The sequence below is a fragment of the Lagenorhynchus albirostris genome, chromosome 5 (assembly GCF_949774975.1).
Source record: "Lagenorhynchus albirostris chromosome 5, mLagAlb1.1, whole genome shotgun sequence".
NCBI lineage: Eukaryota > Metazoa > Chordata > Mammalia > Artiodactyla > Delphinidae > Lagenorhynchus > Lagenorhynchus albirostris.
Window position 1 is genome coordinate 104,161,346 of NC_083099.1, and position 17,178 is coordinate 104,178,523.

Genomic DNA, 17,178 nt, shown 5'->3' on the forward strand with positions numbered 1-17,178 from the left:
TACAATATACAACGGTACTGGCTTGCCAATATATTTTTTAGTTAGTGACATAACATATAATGTAGCATTTGCACATCAACTTCTCAGTATTGCTAAATTGCTAAATATTATTGTTATAAGTTCAAAATGATTAAGAGGAAATCCAAGTTGTAAGTGTTGCTTGAAAGCAATCAATTATTCAGAAAAGTTTTTCTTAAGAGTTAGCGATTATATTCACAAATCATTAGGAATAGATCATAAAAGGTATACAGGAAAAAGGCAATGTCTCTATTAAGCATAAAATCTTATAGGAAACATTGGTGTCCTTAATATTAGGTTTGCACTTTAATCCATTGAAAAGGGATGAATGCCCATTAGGAGGAAAATAAATAACCCAGCACTAAGGAAATACCATTTGCTGCATATGAACATTCTTTCTTAATTTGCTGTTCAGTTATTTACTACACCTACCCAGGAGTTTTCACTATTCATTAAATACATTCTCCTATTCGTATATAAGCCCTTAAACAAAGAAAATCCAATCTCAGCTTATTGTAATTCCTGCAAATATTACTTATGTTAACGTGGCATATGCTGCTAATTAGAACCTGTACCACAGAGCAAACCACCGCCTGGCGGGATACACATCACTTCAATACAGCAGTTGCAACATAAATACACACACACACACACACACACACACACACACACACACACACATCTCCGCTTTAACAAACTCTGATTTCGCTTTAGCCCATTCATAAATGCCATGATCCTAAGTTGGAACAACCTGTCATTACCTTTAAACATACTAAAGGATCTAGAAAGAAGGGTGGAAAATTCTTTTAAACTTCTCAGAGTACTACATGGTCATAATTAGGAAATAAAATACTGCCATGACTATTTGGCAATTAACATACCGGGTTGTAAAACTGGAGGATTTTTCTTTCTTTCTGCTTAAAATTGGCAAACAAGATAATTGCTTGAATTGGTATCAGATTTAAAACACATTTTAGGTTTAGGCAATCCAAAATTATCTCTTAGAGTGTTTTAGAAGACAGCCCAAAATAAAAGCACCTCTTTCGTTTACTCTGCGAGCAAACTGCTTTATTCGGAGGGACCTCGACGACCTGAGAAGGCTTCGGTGCGAACGTGCTTGGAAGAGCTTTAGCCCCGCCGGGCAGGGCTGTGCGCGTCGCTGTACCTGGCTTACCTTCATTGGAAGGTTGGAGAATCAGTTCCCCGAAGCAATTGAGAACACAGCAGCTGAGAAGGAGGAAGATGGAGAGGTGACAATCCATGTTGCTGGTGCAGAGGGCAGTGAGAGGAGCATATCTCCATGAAGCATGCCACTGATGTGAGGGGGAGCGCTCTGATTGCTGGAGAAGTTACCATGCTCCGCTCGCAGGCTGATGTCAAGTTTGACACTGGAGATAAGGAGGAGTCTGGCTGCCTTTCCTCGAACCTCGCTCAGGGACATCCCAGGGTCCTAGTGCCGTCGGAAGCGAGCGCTGAAGAAGAACAGGACAGCGCGCGCGGCCTCGCAGACAGCTCTGAAGCACCGAGCTGGGGCGGAAGGGGGTGGGGGTCGCGGGCGTCACCAAAGGCGCAGGAAATCCCGAAGTTATGATGGTGCGGTGGTGGAGAGTAGTGGTGGGGAGAGAAAAACACCCCCTCCTTATTTTCAATGGAAAGCAGCTATTTTATTGTTTGCAGTACATGCTCTTGTAGTTAATCCCCCGAAGAAACCAGAAACCCTGCTAGAGTGTCATATGGCAAAGTGAATGGAAAAGAAACTGAAATGCCAGACAAACGTTTGTTATTAAAAGAACAGGAGCCCTTCATTTAAAAGAAAAGATTGTTGATTGTATTCAAAGGAAAATTGGGATTATTCCTTCACTGTGTTCAGTGGGATCATAACTCTTCGCATAACTCTTTCTGGCGCAGAAAGACACTAATACGCACCCCAGATCAGAAAGTCTCTTCAGTTCTACACCAAGTGGTGTCAGGACTTTTTAAAGAGATTTGGCACAGGATTTCCGTGTGCATAAAGTGCACTTTGGTTTTCCAAACTAGGAAGTAACCTTCAGCATCCTAAGGAAGTGAGCAAACCCAGCCCTAGGAATAGCTGCAGGTCAGCACGCATCCCTTGTTCTATGCTGTGGGTATAAATAAGAGTAATAGAAGTCAAGCCTGAAGTTCTTGACAGCACATCACTACCCTCCCTCCTTCACTATCTAGCATTCGGATCTCTGAGTTCTGTGAGATAAACAATGCATTATTCACAGCTTCCCATTTAGCTTTCCAGCCACTTCCAATCTGATAATAGTTGGAAGCTGTTCTTTAGCATTCCAAATCCAAAGACTAAATAATAGTGTCCTTACACTTTCTCACTTACTTTACTCCACGGTTATAAATGGTTTCTCTTATTTCCGGTTCCCTTGCTGGACAACATAATTGCAATCTATTTCAGCCAAATAATTTTGTAATTTCTATTTTGAGAACTATTCTTGCGTATCTTTAAAATATTCCCCAGAAAATGATCACTCAAATATCCTCCCGCTCATCAATCTCTCCCTATTCTAAACAGAAAACAAGACTCTTACATTCCTTGCACAACTCTGGAAAGTAAAGGTAAGTTGACAGCTGTAAGATCAGTGATCAATTTTAGGCTTTAAGTTGTGGAATCTAAATAAGGATTTGAAAGGCCTTGCTAATAAGTATTCTTTTCACAAACACTATGTTTTTAATGAGAGAACATGATTTTCACATGAATTTAAATAAGTGGCTTCTGATACTAGTTTGTCTGCTGGGATCAACCGTTGGGGGTGGGTGGGTAGAGGAAGCCAGGAAAAGAGAGTGACTGCTAACTGTGTGTGTGTGTGCCTTGTTACTTTGTATCTCTAACTTCTTCCCACATTATGTCACCGGAGGCTGTAGAGCCCCCTTCAAGTCTGTCAGAATTGAAAATAATGACAGGTACTGAACAGGAGATTCAGATAGTGGTGACTCTGGCACTTTTTAAAGTTCCAACACAATTTTATTCTTTCCATTGTTCTAGGTTTAGATAAAATTTTTCTGAAACTTGAAAGAAAATAAAGCCTTATTTGGAAGTGGCAATTTAAAAACATTTTGGAAAAACATGGCAATGTGCTGATATCCACGTATACTGGCTTCCCCTTACACTACTTCTCTTTTCACACTTAAACTGCTTATCACTGTGGAAAGAGGCATTCATTTTTGAAAGAAGCTACAATAGTGTGAAAATAAGTAAAAAGCAATTTCTGGCCTGGGAATAGAAAGTAAATAATATAGGATCTCTCAATTATAGACTCTCTAGCTCAAGAGACATTGGGTAACAAGAAGTTTCCATAATCTGAATGCCATTTTGAATAGATGTGAAAAAGAATGATGTCAGCAAACGGAGGGGTGCAAGGAATTTAGCCAAAGTAGTAGGAGGAGGGATAGAGGTGTGGGCAGCCAATTCAGGGAAAGCCTCATCAAAAAAGTAATAACTGAGCTGTAGTTTGAAGGATGAGTAGGAGCTTGCTAATTGGAGAATGGTTTGGAAGGCACTGCAGGCAAGCAGATGGAACATAAACAAAATCATAATAGTTTCCAAGTCAGGGCAAAAGAAAGCATCTGACATGTATAGAGCAAAGAGCATATGTGATGCCAAAAGGGCTAGGATACAGGAAAGAGAAGAGGTGGGGGAACAGAGTGGTAGGAGATGTTCTTTGAAAGGCATATTGGAAACTGCAGAAATTTCTATGCCACATGTCAGTGATTTTACAATATATTCTAGATGAAAGAGGGACATAAAAAGCGTTTCAGCAAGTAAGAACTTGATCATATCTGGGTTTTAGGGAAAAAAAAATTACTGATAGTATTGAGCATCTCTACCTGTTGTACAGGGCCCACCTGCTATTGAAGTACCTGGAATACTTATTAAAAGTGCACATCCCCTGCACATTGTTAGAGCTTGGAGTTGAGGCCACTGGCCGATGAACTCACAAGTGTAGGTAGTGTGCTACCTGAGGGGCAAGTTTTTCGCTAACACCACAAGGGTCTCTGGCCCAATGAGTGGAGTTTGATAGTAATACTTGCTACAAATGTATGATTTTAATGTATGAAAGCTTTAAGGAGAGATGAAAAAACATTTTTAAAATGGCCTGTGTTTTCTTGTTTTTCTCCATTATTTCTCACTTAGGACCTCGCAGGCATTTCTGTTTTCAGACTGACTTGATGTATCCTGTTGTAAGATTCTAAAAAGGGAGCTCACTCAGTGGGTCTGATGTGGTGGATGCTTGCCCGGGAAGTTCTGCGCCTATGTGGCACCATCTCCCGTGAACACCCATGGGAGGTCATGCATGATCTCTACTTCTACAGAGATCCTGAAGAGACTGAAAAGGAAGAGCAGGCGGCAGCTGAGAAAGCTGTGACCAAGGAGGAATTTCAGGGTGAATGGAACGCTCCAGCTTCTGAGTTCACTGCTACTCAGTCTGAGGTGATGGACGGGTCCGAAGGTGTGCAGGTGCCCTCTGTGGCTATTCAGCAGTTCCCCACTGACTGGAGTGCTCAGCCCGCCATTGAAGAACGGCCTGCAGCTCTCACTGCTCGGGCCCCTGAGTGGGTAGGGACAACCACTGAATGGTCTTAACCTGTTCTTCCACAAACTTCTAAAATGGAAAAAGGTTGACGGAAAATAAAGTTTCTAAAAAAATAAAAATAAAAGTGCACATCCCTTCTGCCCACCACAGGCTCATGGAATCCGAATCTCTGAGGTTGGGACCCAAGAACTTGCAACTTGACGAGCTCTTCAGGTAATCCTTTTAATCCCTGACATTTGAGAACCACTGCTGAATGTGAAGGAGGGAAAATCAGAGGCAGAATGGTGAGATTTGATGCCATTTTTTTTTTTTTTTACTAAGATACTGTGGCCTCTTTTATTTAATTTTTACATCTTTATTGGAGTATAATTGCTTTACAATGGTGTGTTAGTTTATGTTTCATAACAAAGTGAATCAGTTATACATATACATATGTTCCCATATCTCTTCCCTCTTGCGTCTCCCTCCCTCCCACCCTCCCTATCCCACCCCTCTAGGCGGTCACAAAGCATCAAGCTGATATCCCTGTGCTATGCGACTGCTTCTCACTAGCTATCTACCTTACGTTTGGTAGTGTATATATGTCCATGACTCTCTCTCGCTTTGTCACAGCTTACCCTTCCCCCTCCCCATAACCTCAAGTCCGTTCTCTAGGAGGTCTGTGTCTTTATTCCTGCCTTACCCCTAGGTTCTTCATGACATTTTTTTTTCTTAAATTCCATATATATTGTGTTAGCATACGGTATTTGTCTTTCTCTTTCTAACTTACTTCACTCTGTATGACAGACTCTAGATCCAACCACCTCATTACAAATAGCTCAATTTCGTTTCTTTTTATGGCTGAGTAATATTCCATTGTATGTATGTGCCACAGCTTCTTTATCCATTCATCTGATGATGGGCACTTAGGTTGTTTCCATCTCCTGGCTATTGTAAACAGAGCTGCAATGAACATTTTGGTACATGACTCTTTTTGAATTATGGTTTTCTCAGGGTATATGCCCAGTAGTGGAATTGCTGGGTCATATGGTAGTTCTATTTGTAGTTTTTTAAGGAACCTCCATACTGTTCTCCATAGTGGCTGTACCAATTCACATTCCCACCAGCAGTGCAAGAGTGTTCCCTTTTCTCCACACCCTCTCCAGCATTTATTGTTTTTAGATTTTTTGATGATGGCCATTCTGACTGGTGTGAGATGATATCTCATTGTACTTTTGATTTGCATTTCTCTAATGATTAATGATGTAGAGCATTCTTTCATGTATTTGTTGGCAGTCTGTATATCTTCTTTGGAGAAATGTCTATTTAGGTCTTCTGCCCATTTTTGGATTGGGTTGTTTGTTTTTCTGTTTTTGAGCTGCATGAGCTGCTTATAAATTTTGGAGATTAATCCTTTGTCAGTTGCTTCGTTTGAAAATATTTTCTCCCATTCTGAGGGTTGTCTTTTGGTCTTGTTTACGGTTTCTTTTGCTGTGCAAAAGCTTTGAAATTTCATTAGGTCCCATTTGTTTATTTTTGTTTTTATTTCCATTTCTCTAGGAGGTGGGTCAAAAAGGATCTTGCTGTGATTTATGTCATAGAGTGTTCTGCCTATGTTTTCCTCTAAGAGTTTGATAGTTTCTGGCGTTACATTTAGGTCTTTAATCCATTTTGAGCTTCTTTTTGTTTATGGTGTTAGGGAGTGATCTAATCTCATACTTTTACATGTACCTGTCCAGTTTTCCCAGCATCACTTATTGAAGAGGCTGTCCTTTCTCCACTGTACATTCCTGCCTCCTTTATCAAAGATAAGGTGACCATATGTGCGTGGGCTTATCTCTGGGCTTTCTATCCTGTTCCATTGATCTATCTTTCTGTTTTTGTGCCAGTACCATACTCTCTTGATTACTGTAGCTTTGTAGTATAGTCTGAAGTCAGGGAGCCTGATTCCTCCAGCTCCGTTTTTCGTTCTCAAGATTGCTTTGGCTATTCGGGGTCTTTTGTGTTTCCATACAAATTGTGAATTTTTTTGTTCTAGTTCTGTGAAAAATGCCAGTGGTAGTTTGATAGGGATTGCATTGAATTTGCGGTACGTGGGCCTCTCACTGTTGTGACCTCTCCCATTGTGGGGCACAGGCTCCGGACGCGTAGGCTCAGCGGCCATGGCTCATGGGCCTAGCTGCTCCGCAGTATGTGGGATCTTCCTGGACAGGGGCACGAACCCGTGTCCCTTGCATCGGCAGGTGGGTTCTCAACGACTGCACCACCAGGGAAGCCCTGAAGCCATTTTTAAATAACTAAAGTAATAAGGAACTGAACTAGAATCCAACTGACGGAAAGAAGGAAGATGCATGATGAAATTAAAACACACGTTCATGGTGAAACAAACTATATACCCCAAAGGAAAAAAAATGGGTTTGGGGGGCTGAGGAAGAGGGAGATGACTAAGACATTTGCAGTAGTTAATTCCCCTCATTGTTCAGTTCAACAGAAGGTGAGTGCCTAACATGTGCTTAATCATGTGCTAGACACTGAGGTCAAAAACATGAATACGAGGGCCCTTTAAAATAATTCAGAATCACAGCAAGAAATTATGCAAGTGTTAGATAGAGGTGCATGTAGAGTATTTTCATAGTACAAGGTGGAGGGGTGGGGGTATCTCAAGTTAGGAATTAAAGGGAAATTCCTTTGAATAGACGGCAATTGAGTGGCACCTGGAAAGATGTGTTTTAAAGAACAGAGTTCGGAGAAGAGAGATTAAGCATGAAAAGCATGCTTTTTGGAGGAAATAACATATACCTCTATTACTAGTGCACGGATTTGGAGGCAGCGTCAAGGGGTATGGGTAAGAGGAGACAGGAGGGTTAGGGAGAAGCAAGGTTATAGTGAATTCTGTGAGCTGTTCTAAGGAGCCCGGACTTGAGGGTGATGTGAGGCAGAAGAGAGACATGTTCAATTAGCATTTTAAAAAGATCATTTTGACATAGTTAAGCGGGGAGGGTAAAACGGAAGCAAAAACACCAATTAGGAGCCAAGAGACCAATTAGGATCCCTTCACAATAGAATAGCCAACATCATGCAGAGGTACAAGTGGGGCTCTTGAACCAGACTTCCCTGGCTCTGTTACTCTTAGTAAAATTCTAATAATAATAGGTCCTATCTCATAGGAATGTTGTAAGGATTATATGAGATTTGGGATGGTACAGATAAAGTGTAAGCTTAGTGCTTGACACATTAAAATCATTCAATACATTTTTTAAATCTTGATCTAGAAAAGAGATCTAGAGGGTCTCATACTGAGCAGTGATGGTAGAACTACAAATCACACAAATGTAACTGGGTGGAATTGGCAAACAACTTCACAGATTGATTATGAGCAATGAGGTAGCTGGATATGTCGAGGAGGCCTTTCAATCTGTGGCTTGAGTGAGGAGGTAGTCGGGACTGCAAGAGAGATTTGAGAATAGAGAATGGGCATAATACAAAATTTCTATTCTAGGTTTATACAGATGAAGTGACCTGAGGGAAAGCCAAGAGTAGATGAACTATTAGGAGACAAAGACTTTGACTGGAATTGTTCCTTTGGAAATGATTTCCTCTGCAAATACAGGTGACCCTCTGTTCCGCAGATGCTGAACCCCATACTATGGAGGGCTGACTGTATTGATTGTGCTTCTCATTTTATGTAAGGGACTTGAGCATTCACATATTTTGGTATTCAAGGAGGTTCTAGAAGAATCCCTGAAGGATGCTGAGGGAGGGACCACTGTAATTAGTATGAAAAAATAAGTAGGTTCATTCATGTAAGCAAAGTGTTGGCAGAAAGATCAGTTGGCCAAGAATGAAACCCGAGCATATACCAATATGGGCAGACCTCGGAGACACTACAGGCTGGTTCCAGACCACCACAGTAAAGCAACTATGACAATAAAGTCATGGAAATTTTTTTGTTTGCCAGTGCATATATAAGTTATGTTTACACTATACTGTAGTCTATTAATCAGGTTATAGCAATGTCTAAAAAAAACCAATGTACTTTAATTTAAAAACAATTAATTAGTAACATCAAAGGTCACTGATCAGAGATCTCCACAACAAATAGTAATGAAAAAGTTTGAAATATTTTGAGAATTACCAAAATGACACAGCAACAAGAAGAGAGCATATGCTGTTAGAAAAATGGCACCGATAGACTTGCTTGACGCAGTGTTGCCATAAACCTTCAATTTGTAAAAAACACGATGTCTACGAAGCACAATAAAGCTAAGTTCAATGAAATGAGGTAAGCCTGTATTTAAGACAGGCAGAAACAGAGAAGAGCAAAGAACTAGAAGGGATTAGCCTACTGGAAGCCAACTTTTTAAGGGTTTCACAAACAGCTGATGGTCAAAAATGCATTCAACAAAAATATCCAATAAGATATTGACTGAAAAGTGACAATTGGGTTTGACAACTGAAGGTTTTAATGACTTTTGTGGTTTTGGTGGGGTAATTGGTTTGCAAGTAGGATTCAGATAAAAGAGTAAATAGAAAGTGAGGAAAAACAGTAAATGTATTACCCTTTCAAGAAGGTTAGCTTAGAGAAGGCAAGCCTAGAAAAGGGGAAAGCAAGGTGTAGTGACAGTATTACAAAATGGAAGAGGCCTATAAGATTTATCTCTCCTGTGTTTAGCTGACTAGTGATACAATTAATTGACAAAGGAGTTTAGGGGATTAAATTTGGGATAGGAAGAAAAGGTGGGGAAATAACCACTTCTGCTTAGGACATGGTGAGATGCACATGTAGATATATTTAAGCCAAAAGTTAGATGTAAATGCCTAGAAGGGAAGACAGATTAGAGACTGCAAATTGAACAGTCATTAGCAGATTGGTAGTAGCTTAAGCCACTGCAGTAGATGAAGTTGTCCAGATGGATCATAAACAGTGAGAGAAAATTCAATCCTGTTAAATAAAATGTTCAAAAGGCAGATGGAGGATGTATAATTATCAGAATTCATTGAGTAGGAATAAATATCATAAAAGAAAGGTAAAGAGAGAGTGAGTTGGAGATGACAAGAGAACTGAAAATTTCAGGAAGGGAACAGTCAACCAAAAGAAAAAAAAAAGGTAGAGTTTGGTGAAAATTAAAAACAAAAATTTTTTTCCAGTTAATGGAAAGACCACAGGAATGGGAATCCCCTCTCAGAAAAATCATATTTAGAGCTGCAAAACTCTTTGGAGCCTATCATTTTACAGATAGATAAAGTCTAAAACATTAGCGACTTCATTATGTTCAACACAGTCAAAGGCAACAACAGGAAAGATCTTACATTATACAAAGAAAATATTAGAAGCAAATATCTAGGAGAAAATTTGCAGGAAATCTTCTGTTACTGAAGTGTTTGAGGGTGATTAGAAGAACAGAATAATCCAAGAAAACATCTTGAAGGGCTGTGATTTTTGGAACAATTACTGGATTTTGGATTTGAAAATAGTCACAGTAGGTTGCACAAATTAATTTGCTATGCTTGAACTGATATCCACTGAATATATCTTGGATTTGAACATGCAAGTTTATGCAATCAATATAAAAATTAGCATGCCTGAGTTAATTGAAAAATGCTCATTCAATTGTTATAAAGTCATCAAAAGAAAAGCAAAAAATAGATCATAAATGTGATTTGCTTGTTAACTAACCAATGCTATCTAAAACATACTCTTATACTCATTTTCACTATTACCTCTGGAACATTTCTCCATTTTTAAAAACAAACATTATTACTGCCGTTATTTCCTAGTCTTCCATTTCCCTTGCCAAAAGACAGTCAAAACAAGCCAAGAGTTCATCTTGAAATCTAAGGAAAACATCCCCAAACTCTGAGCAAACTCTGAGCAAGAGCATATGCGGCTGGAGGTGGTGGGGGAGTGAAGGGAGTGTTTTGGCCGAAACAGAACCTGTATCGCAGTCCTTTTAAGTCAGTTTTTGAGAAATACTCATATCTGCACACACGTATACACTTATATACTTAAGAACATTCACATACACACACACACACACGTGAAATACTGTGTCAATACACTAGCCAATTGTGTTTTCTAGAGCAGGAGGTCTAAATCTTTATTATGCAGGACATTGGGGGAGCTTGTTCAAATGCAGACTTAGAAAATCTTATTTCAAATGATTTAGTAAATCCAGGACAGGGCCTGAAATTCTGCAACTCTGACAAGTGCCTAGGCAATGTCTTTGCAGATCTGAAAATATTTTATATGGCAGAGTTCCAGAATACATAAATTTTGTTTGGAAAATTAATATAAATATATATATACTTAAATACAAGCATTAAAATATTAAAATATCAGATGGTAAAAATATGGGAATCATAGCTTAATCAATTCAACCTTATCTCTCAGTAAACTTCAAAATAAACCTAATGCTCCCACAAAGTAGTCAGACAATACTTTATTACCCTAAATCCCTCTCTTCTTGAAGGTATATAGTCAAGATGAATTCATCATTGTTGTGAATTCTTATTTCACTTCTATCTAAATCACTCTTTTAAGCATTTTATAATTTACTGATCTGCATTGTTAACTGTTTCAAGGGTATAAATTATCTGCCCAATATTTTAAGTTCTTTCCTGACAAGGTAAATAACAAACATTATCTAGAAGAGAGAAGACACTGTTCAACACAAGCATGTATGACAGTCTCTTTCATTTTATTTCAGATATGTTGAATATGTGATCATTACAGCTGGATGATAATTTCTCAAGATATGTATTAAGTGGCCAATTTTCAACTGTCCAAGGAGATTTACAACCTTAACAAACATAGGAAAACCATTGTAAAAACAAACCTATGACTTAATACAAAATGACTTTGTGTTTACAAGTATTAGGAAGTTTATCTAAAGATGAAAAAGTAATTCTTTCATTTCTAATGAAATAATTTGAAATACAAATGAGCCTTTTATGAGCTTTTGGATGCATTGATATTTGGTTCTGTAAAACAAATAATAGCAATATGGCTAACTAATTGAAGGAAATTTGTTTTAATGGCGTCATAACTGAAGCTATATTTATGGCTTAGGTAAAAATGTAGGTGCATCTAGAGTAATTTTTAATAGAAAAAGAAAGGTGGTAAAGGATTATTAAATGCTCTATAGAAGTATATTTTGAGAACACATGGCTTCAATTTTGTTTCTCAAGCATCTTGTAAGCCTGACTCAGTACAGAAAAATTAACTGATTATGTGCTTGTCTAACCATAGTCGTCAATTCAGCTGGGATCCGGAAAAATAATCCATATTAAGTCATAGGGATCTTATATTCAACAGTGTCAAACATTTGTGATTTTTCACGGATGCTCTGGTTTCCACAAGTGCCCAAATAACCTCACCTGCTTTTCTAATTTGTCTCCTAGATTGTGCTATGGGTCAGTGATCCCTATTCTGTCATGTCAATATAGTGGTTAAATAATGATAAATAATTTAAAATGTGGCAGGTAATCCACATCTTAATGTCAATCATCTTTACCTGTGCAGTATTTCTCAAGTTAAAACGGAAGTTACTTCGGTCACAAACTCTAGGTTTTTATATATCCAAATCTATTTCCTTAAATAAAAAATATGCATTTTACAGAGGTGTTTGAAGCTCAAAAGCTAACTAAATTGAAAAAAATAAATCAAGGTAAAGGGGAGTGCACCTAAAACTTTAATTACAAATATACTGATGATATAAATTGTTTTCTAGAAAAAAAATTAAACCCTCCATCAGTTAATTATGGCAATGAAAGGATTCAAAATGTGCATGTTATATTCTTATTATTTCAAATGTGTTAACTTTTCAATTTCTTTAACTTAGTTAGTTTGGGCTTAAATATTCAGTAATTTTTTTTTTTTGAAACACTTGGCGGAAGTCAAGGCCCAAGCAAAAACCTAGACTTTTTTCAATTCACTTTAGAACACAAAAGCTGGAATAAATTTACAAGTCAAGCTCTCATATAAGAAATCTGTCTATTGGAGGTACCATCACATCTAAACATGCGAAGGAGTAATGGCATGTGCCAGTGCTCACTTCACTGGATTTCATGAAAGATTTTTTATTGTGAAGTCCCTGGTTTAGGAAACTGCTATAGCCATGCTCTCCACTAGAGGGCTCTGCAGAAGCAGCAGCCGCTGCAGCTGAAGATTCAGGTATTTAGATCAGCTCAATGACACAAAGCCCAGAGGTCTTCACAGGAACTAGCACAACTTTGTTTTTAGGTTTAGTTTAATTAGTTTCATGATGGGTACTAATTAAGATGGGTTATGAATGCCTACGTGTGATCTTTATCTGATCACATAACATTCTTTTACTTACCTTATCTGGACCCTGTGATGAGTTCATCCTAGCCCTGAGGAATCAAGAAAAGAAAGTGTCACGTTTGATTCCTGATTCAGAGAAATCCACCCATTTCCACACTAAAAAGTGTTGAGATAAGACACATTTCTTTATCATTCTCCTCTTTATGCAGTGTTTCTTTGTTAAATTTCCCCATTAAAATGCATAATGAGAATGACATGAATGTAAGATTTACAGTATATTATATTTTCTGCAAAATATATGATTTAGTAAAATTTACTGGAAAAGGTAAGGAAATATGATAAAACTGACAATGAGAAAATTGTCAAAATCCCAAAACGGACAGTCATTGCCTAAGAAGTCCTCTTAGTGTATGGCAGAGAAAAGACAGGGGCTTGTCTGTGTCATTATGGTAAGGGTATTGCAGAGAGCAACCACAGCAAAAACTAAATAATTTGGACTGAGCACTTCAAATTGAGAGGTGTACAACTTCAAGAAGGGATTAACATAAAAATGAATAGAACAAATGTCCTAATCTGTTCTGGGCAGCAACATACCTGATGTTCCTGAGGATGCGTCTTGCTTCCATTAGTAAAACTGATTCAACCTATCATGATTTTCAAGACAGACATGATACACTCCTTGAATAAGTACAGAAAAATCTTGTAGGGATGAGCTTTTTCTGTGGAGGATACCATGCATAACTTAAAAAAGCTAATCTCTTATTCTATCTTTACTGTAAAACCTTGAATTATCTGTTTTTAATATCCTTCAGAATGAAAGTTTGCACAACTTCCATAATATTTAACAATGTCCTAACACTTTTCTAACTCTGAACTACATTTGATGGGTTGCTGGAGACCCTTCACTGATGGAGTAATATGCCAAACCTAAGAAATACATACTATATTATGACAAGCCTAATAATGTCCAGAATACTGTACTGTTAGAAATGTAGGGATGCATATGGATGCCAAGTAGCCTACAGACCATCTGTGACCAATGTCTGAGACTTTCAGAACATGACTTCATCCAAAACACTATGTAATTAAGCAAATACAATGTGAACTACAGGAAAGCAGAGGTTTTGGTCTGTTTTGTTCACTGCTGTCTTCCCAGCATCTACAATAGTGTCCAGCACATAGTAGGTCTACTATCAATATTTATTGCATGAATGAAAATGTAATTCATATTCATGATAAGAGACTTAAAGTTCATTTTTTTATTGTTCTGTTTTGTCCCTTTTTTGGATTCATTTTATGTCAGACTTCAACACTCTACCTACTAGCTTGCTTCTTTAATTTTCCTTTTCAGTTTAACACAGCCCAAATGTAGGCAGGAGTTACTCACATAGCAGTGAGTTAGTAACACTTATTTCACTGTGTTTGAATACATTGATACATTTATTGTATTTTTGATAGTAATCTTATATGCCTGCCCCTTTAAAAACATAGACAACTGGGTTGACTAGACAATATTAAGGGCTGTTTAAATGAACTATTGACCCTAGAGTAGGTAGCCAGAAATTATTCTTAAGGCAAGCAATAAATAAACAGCAATTTTTTTCTGTATATTCATTGAATTTGTTTAGCAATCTTTATGTTAACTTACTTATTATCATTCATAATAGATTTTATACAGAGACATTTAAAGAATGATAGGAGCAAAACAAAACTGTAATTTAGTAAAACTGTGCAAATATTTTCAATATGTAAAATTATCTTTCCTTTTAGTTTTTGAAATTTAAAATCCTTGAAATGCAATATTTTATTTTGTGGGTTTTTTCCCTCAAATAGGAAGAAGAGCATTCTTATAGCTTTAAACTCCCAACAAATCAAGTCACACAGTCAGAGAGCTCTAGGTCTCATGCTTTCATAAATAATAAGAATATAACTATTATGTATCAATGTTTTAAATGACTGCAGAAGAATCAAATATTATAGTCAAATTTCAATTTTTTGACTTTCTGTAAAAAAGCTATTTAATGTCCACAAAGTTTAATTTGTATCTTTAATTAACTGTACCACATGTAAGTCATCTTCATTTTAGAGGCATCAATATTTACCAAACTAGCAATACCTTTATTTGCAAAATAACACATTATGTAATAGAATGACTCTAGCATCTGATTTATAGAGAAAGCCCGGTTGGCAGCTGTAAGAATTAAGGTCCTTATTTGTCCTTAGGACAAGTATGTTACAGGAAAAGATAGTGACACTCAGGTCCCTCTGTGCTGCTCTGCACCTCATGTGTTGGGTCATGTCTAGTAGATAGTCTTTTATTTGTCAATTTTCCTAATCAAAGTACAATTACCTGAATATCCTTTTGTAGCCACTTGCATTTTTTAATTAATCTTAAGATTATAAGGAAAGAACCTAGAGAAAAATATTAATGCATTATTTGTGAGGTTTAAGAGAAAAACCTAGCTCCTTCATCTTTATTTATATATTTAGTTATCCAAGAATTTAAGAACAAACGGGGTTAACTTTGGGTGAAGAAAAGCTTCCAGGTAGGCCTAAAAACAGAAGTCAGCCTGTTTAACACAGTTTCTGAATATTACAGAGAGGTCTTCCAACTTGGAAAGATGAGTTTTTATCCCCTTGATGTTTCTTTGCTTTATGGAGCATCACAGTCCTAGAATTAATCAGTGAATGATGTTTCAGTAAAACCTACTACAGTGAGGAATTCTTCAAAGAAATCTTGAAACATACTTCACCAGGTTATATTACGATAGAGTAAACAGAAAAATTAAAAAGGGAAAATAAAAAGGCAGATGTAAATTACAGTTATATAAAAGTCATTATATCCCCCAAATCATTCTAACATCCAGACTGAGTTCTAGTAGTTATTTTTGCTCAATTACAAACTCTCTAGAAAGCAGTAAGTTCTTAGAGAAATGGAGTAAATATAATTGAGTGACAGACGGTGATTCAATCTATTTGATCAAGACCCCTCTTTCCATCATCTTACTTCGTGTATGAACATTTAATAAATGTTTAGAAATTACTGCACGATCTCATTGTTAGCACCTTCTCAAGAGGTCTTACTATGAATAAAATTTTCATCTATATTTCCTGACTTAGCTGGCAAATCAGCTAACATATTTGGGGAAGAAGGCTAATAACGCTGCGTAAGTCTGTCTTACTGTTCCCTAATGACTGACTTCCAGAGGAAGGCTGGACTGGGTAATTAAACAATGATAGGCAGCAACTAGAACAAAAGTGTGGATGAGAGGAAATGTTCAAGCTCAAGACATACAGAAGGCATGAACTCTTTAAAGCAAATTCAGTAACAGGCCACAATTAGAGATCAATAGATACATTATATTTGCGATTTATAAGGAGTAATTTTTTTCTAATGCCTAGTGATACTCTATTTTTCTTCCAAAGATGGCAAATGCAAGAAAAGTGAAAGTAAAAAGCAGTGGCGTGTTATAAAGTTTAATGAGTACAAACATCCCCCCCGAGATAGTTATTACCTGTCTTAGTGGCTTTAACTTACCTTCCTAAGAACAGTACTTTGATTATGAAAAACAAGGTTTTTTTTCAGAACTATTATAGATTTTTCTTCATGGGTTTTAAAATTCCAGAAATTCAGTATTTTTAAATTTAAAACGGACTAACTGAAGATAGAAATTAAGAGAATATGTTAATTAGTTAAATGTTTATTTCCAATTTGAAATTATATTATTAGTTTATATTTCTTATTGAGCTTTTTAAAACAGCTAAACTGAATCAGAAACATATAATATGAAATATATTAATTAGGAAATTTGAAAGAGGGTGTATCTATGGTTTTTGGTAGAAAGCCAGCATGTCGCATACACTCCTCCAAAAAATTTCTACCAGAAAATGGAGTGCCAGGATTTTCTTAAGCAAATCTGCAGGAAGAGCAGCTGGGCCAGCTGCGCCATGGCCGCTGAGCCTGCGCGTCCAGAGCCTGTGCTCCGCAACGGGAGAGGCGACAACAGTGAGAGGCCCGCGTACCACAAAAAAAAAAAAAAAAAAAAATCTGCAGGAAACCTGTAATTTAAAATATTCTGCTTAACAATTTCCTTGGAAATACCCACAAATGGTGATTTCAATATTTGAGCTGAAGTCTTGCTTCAACCAGAGGAAAAAAAAGTTAAAAACAAGACAATGTTAAACATGTATCATAGAATTAAATATCAAGGATCACCGACTATATATGTATATACATATATATCCTAAAACCTCTAACTAAAATTATCTGGTTCTTAACAATAGCAACATTTAATGTGAGACTCAGCCACAATAAAAAATTAACTG

At 37.2% G+C, this 17,178-nt stretch overlaps 2 protein-coding genes and 1 non-coding gene across 4 annotated transcripts in view; 2 read left to right on the forward strand and 1 right to left on the reverse strand.

The window, feature by feature from the left end:
* Positions 1-1,287, reverse strand: part of EPHA3 (EPH receptor A3) — a 370,038-nt gene extending 368,751 nt beyond the window's left edge. For both annotated transcript variants that reach the window (XM_060149389.1, XM_060149388.1), the window contains exon 1: positions 1,193-1,287. In XM_060149389.1, the coding sequence (XP_060005372.1) occupies positions 1,193-1,280 (88 nt within the window). In that variant the 5' untranslated portion in view covers positions 1,281-1,287. The remainder of the gene's footprint in view (positions 1-1,192) is intronic.
* Positions 1,288-3,943: 2,656 nt separating this feature from the next.
* Positions 3,944-4,093, forward strand: LOC132521477 (small nucleolar RNA SNORA62/SNORA6 family). The gene has a single exon (XR_009540914.1). It is a non-coding gene; the product is annotated as a small nucleolar RNA SNORA62/SNORA6 family (small nucleolar RNA).
* Positions 4,094-4,240: 147 nt separating this feature from the next.
* LOC132520652 (small ribosomal subunit protein uS2-like) lies at positions 4,241-4,639 on the forward strand. The gene has a single exon (XM_060149390.1). The coding sequence runs from the start codon at positions 4,274-4,276 to the stop codon at positions 4,637-4,639; it is 366 nt and encodes a 121-aa protein (XP_060005373.1). The 5' UTR covers positions 4,241-4,273.
* Positions 4,640-17,178: the final 12,539 nt, after the last annotated feature.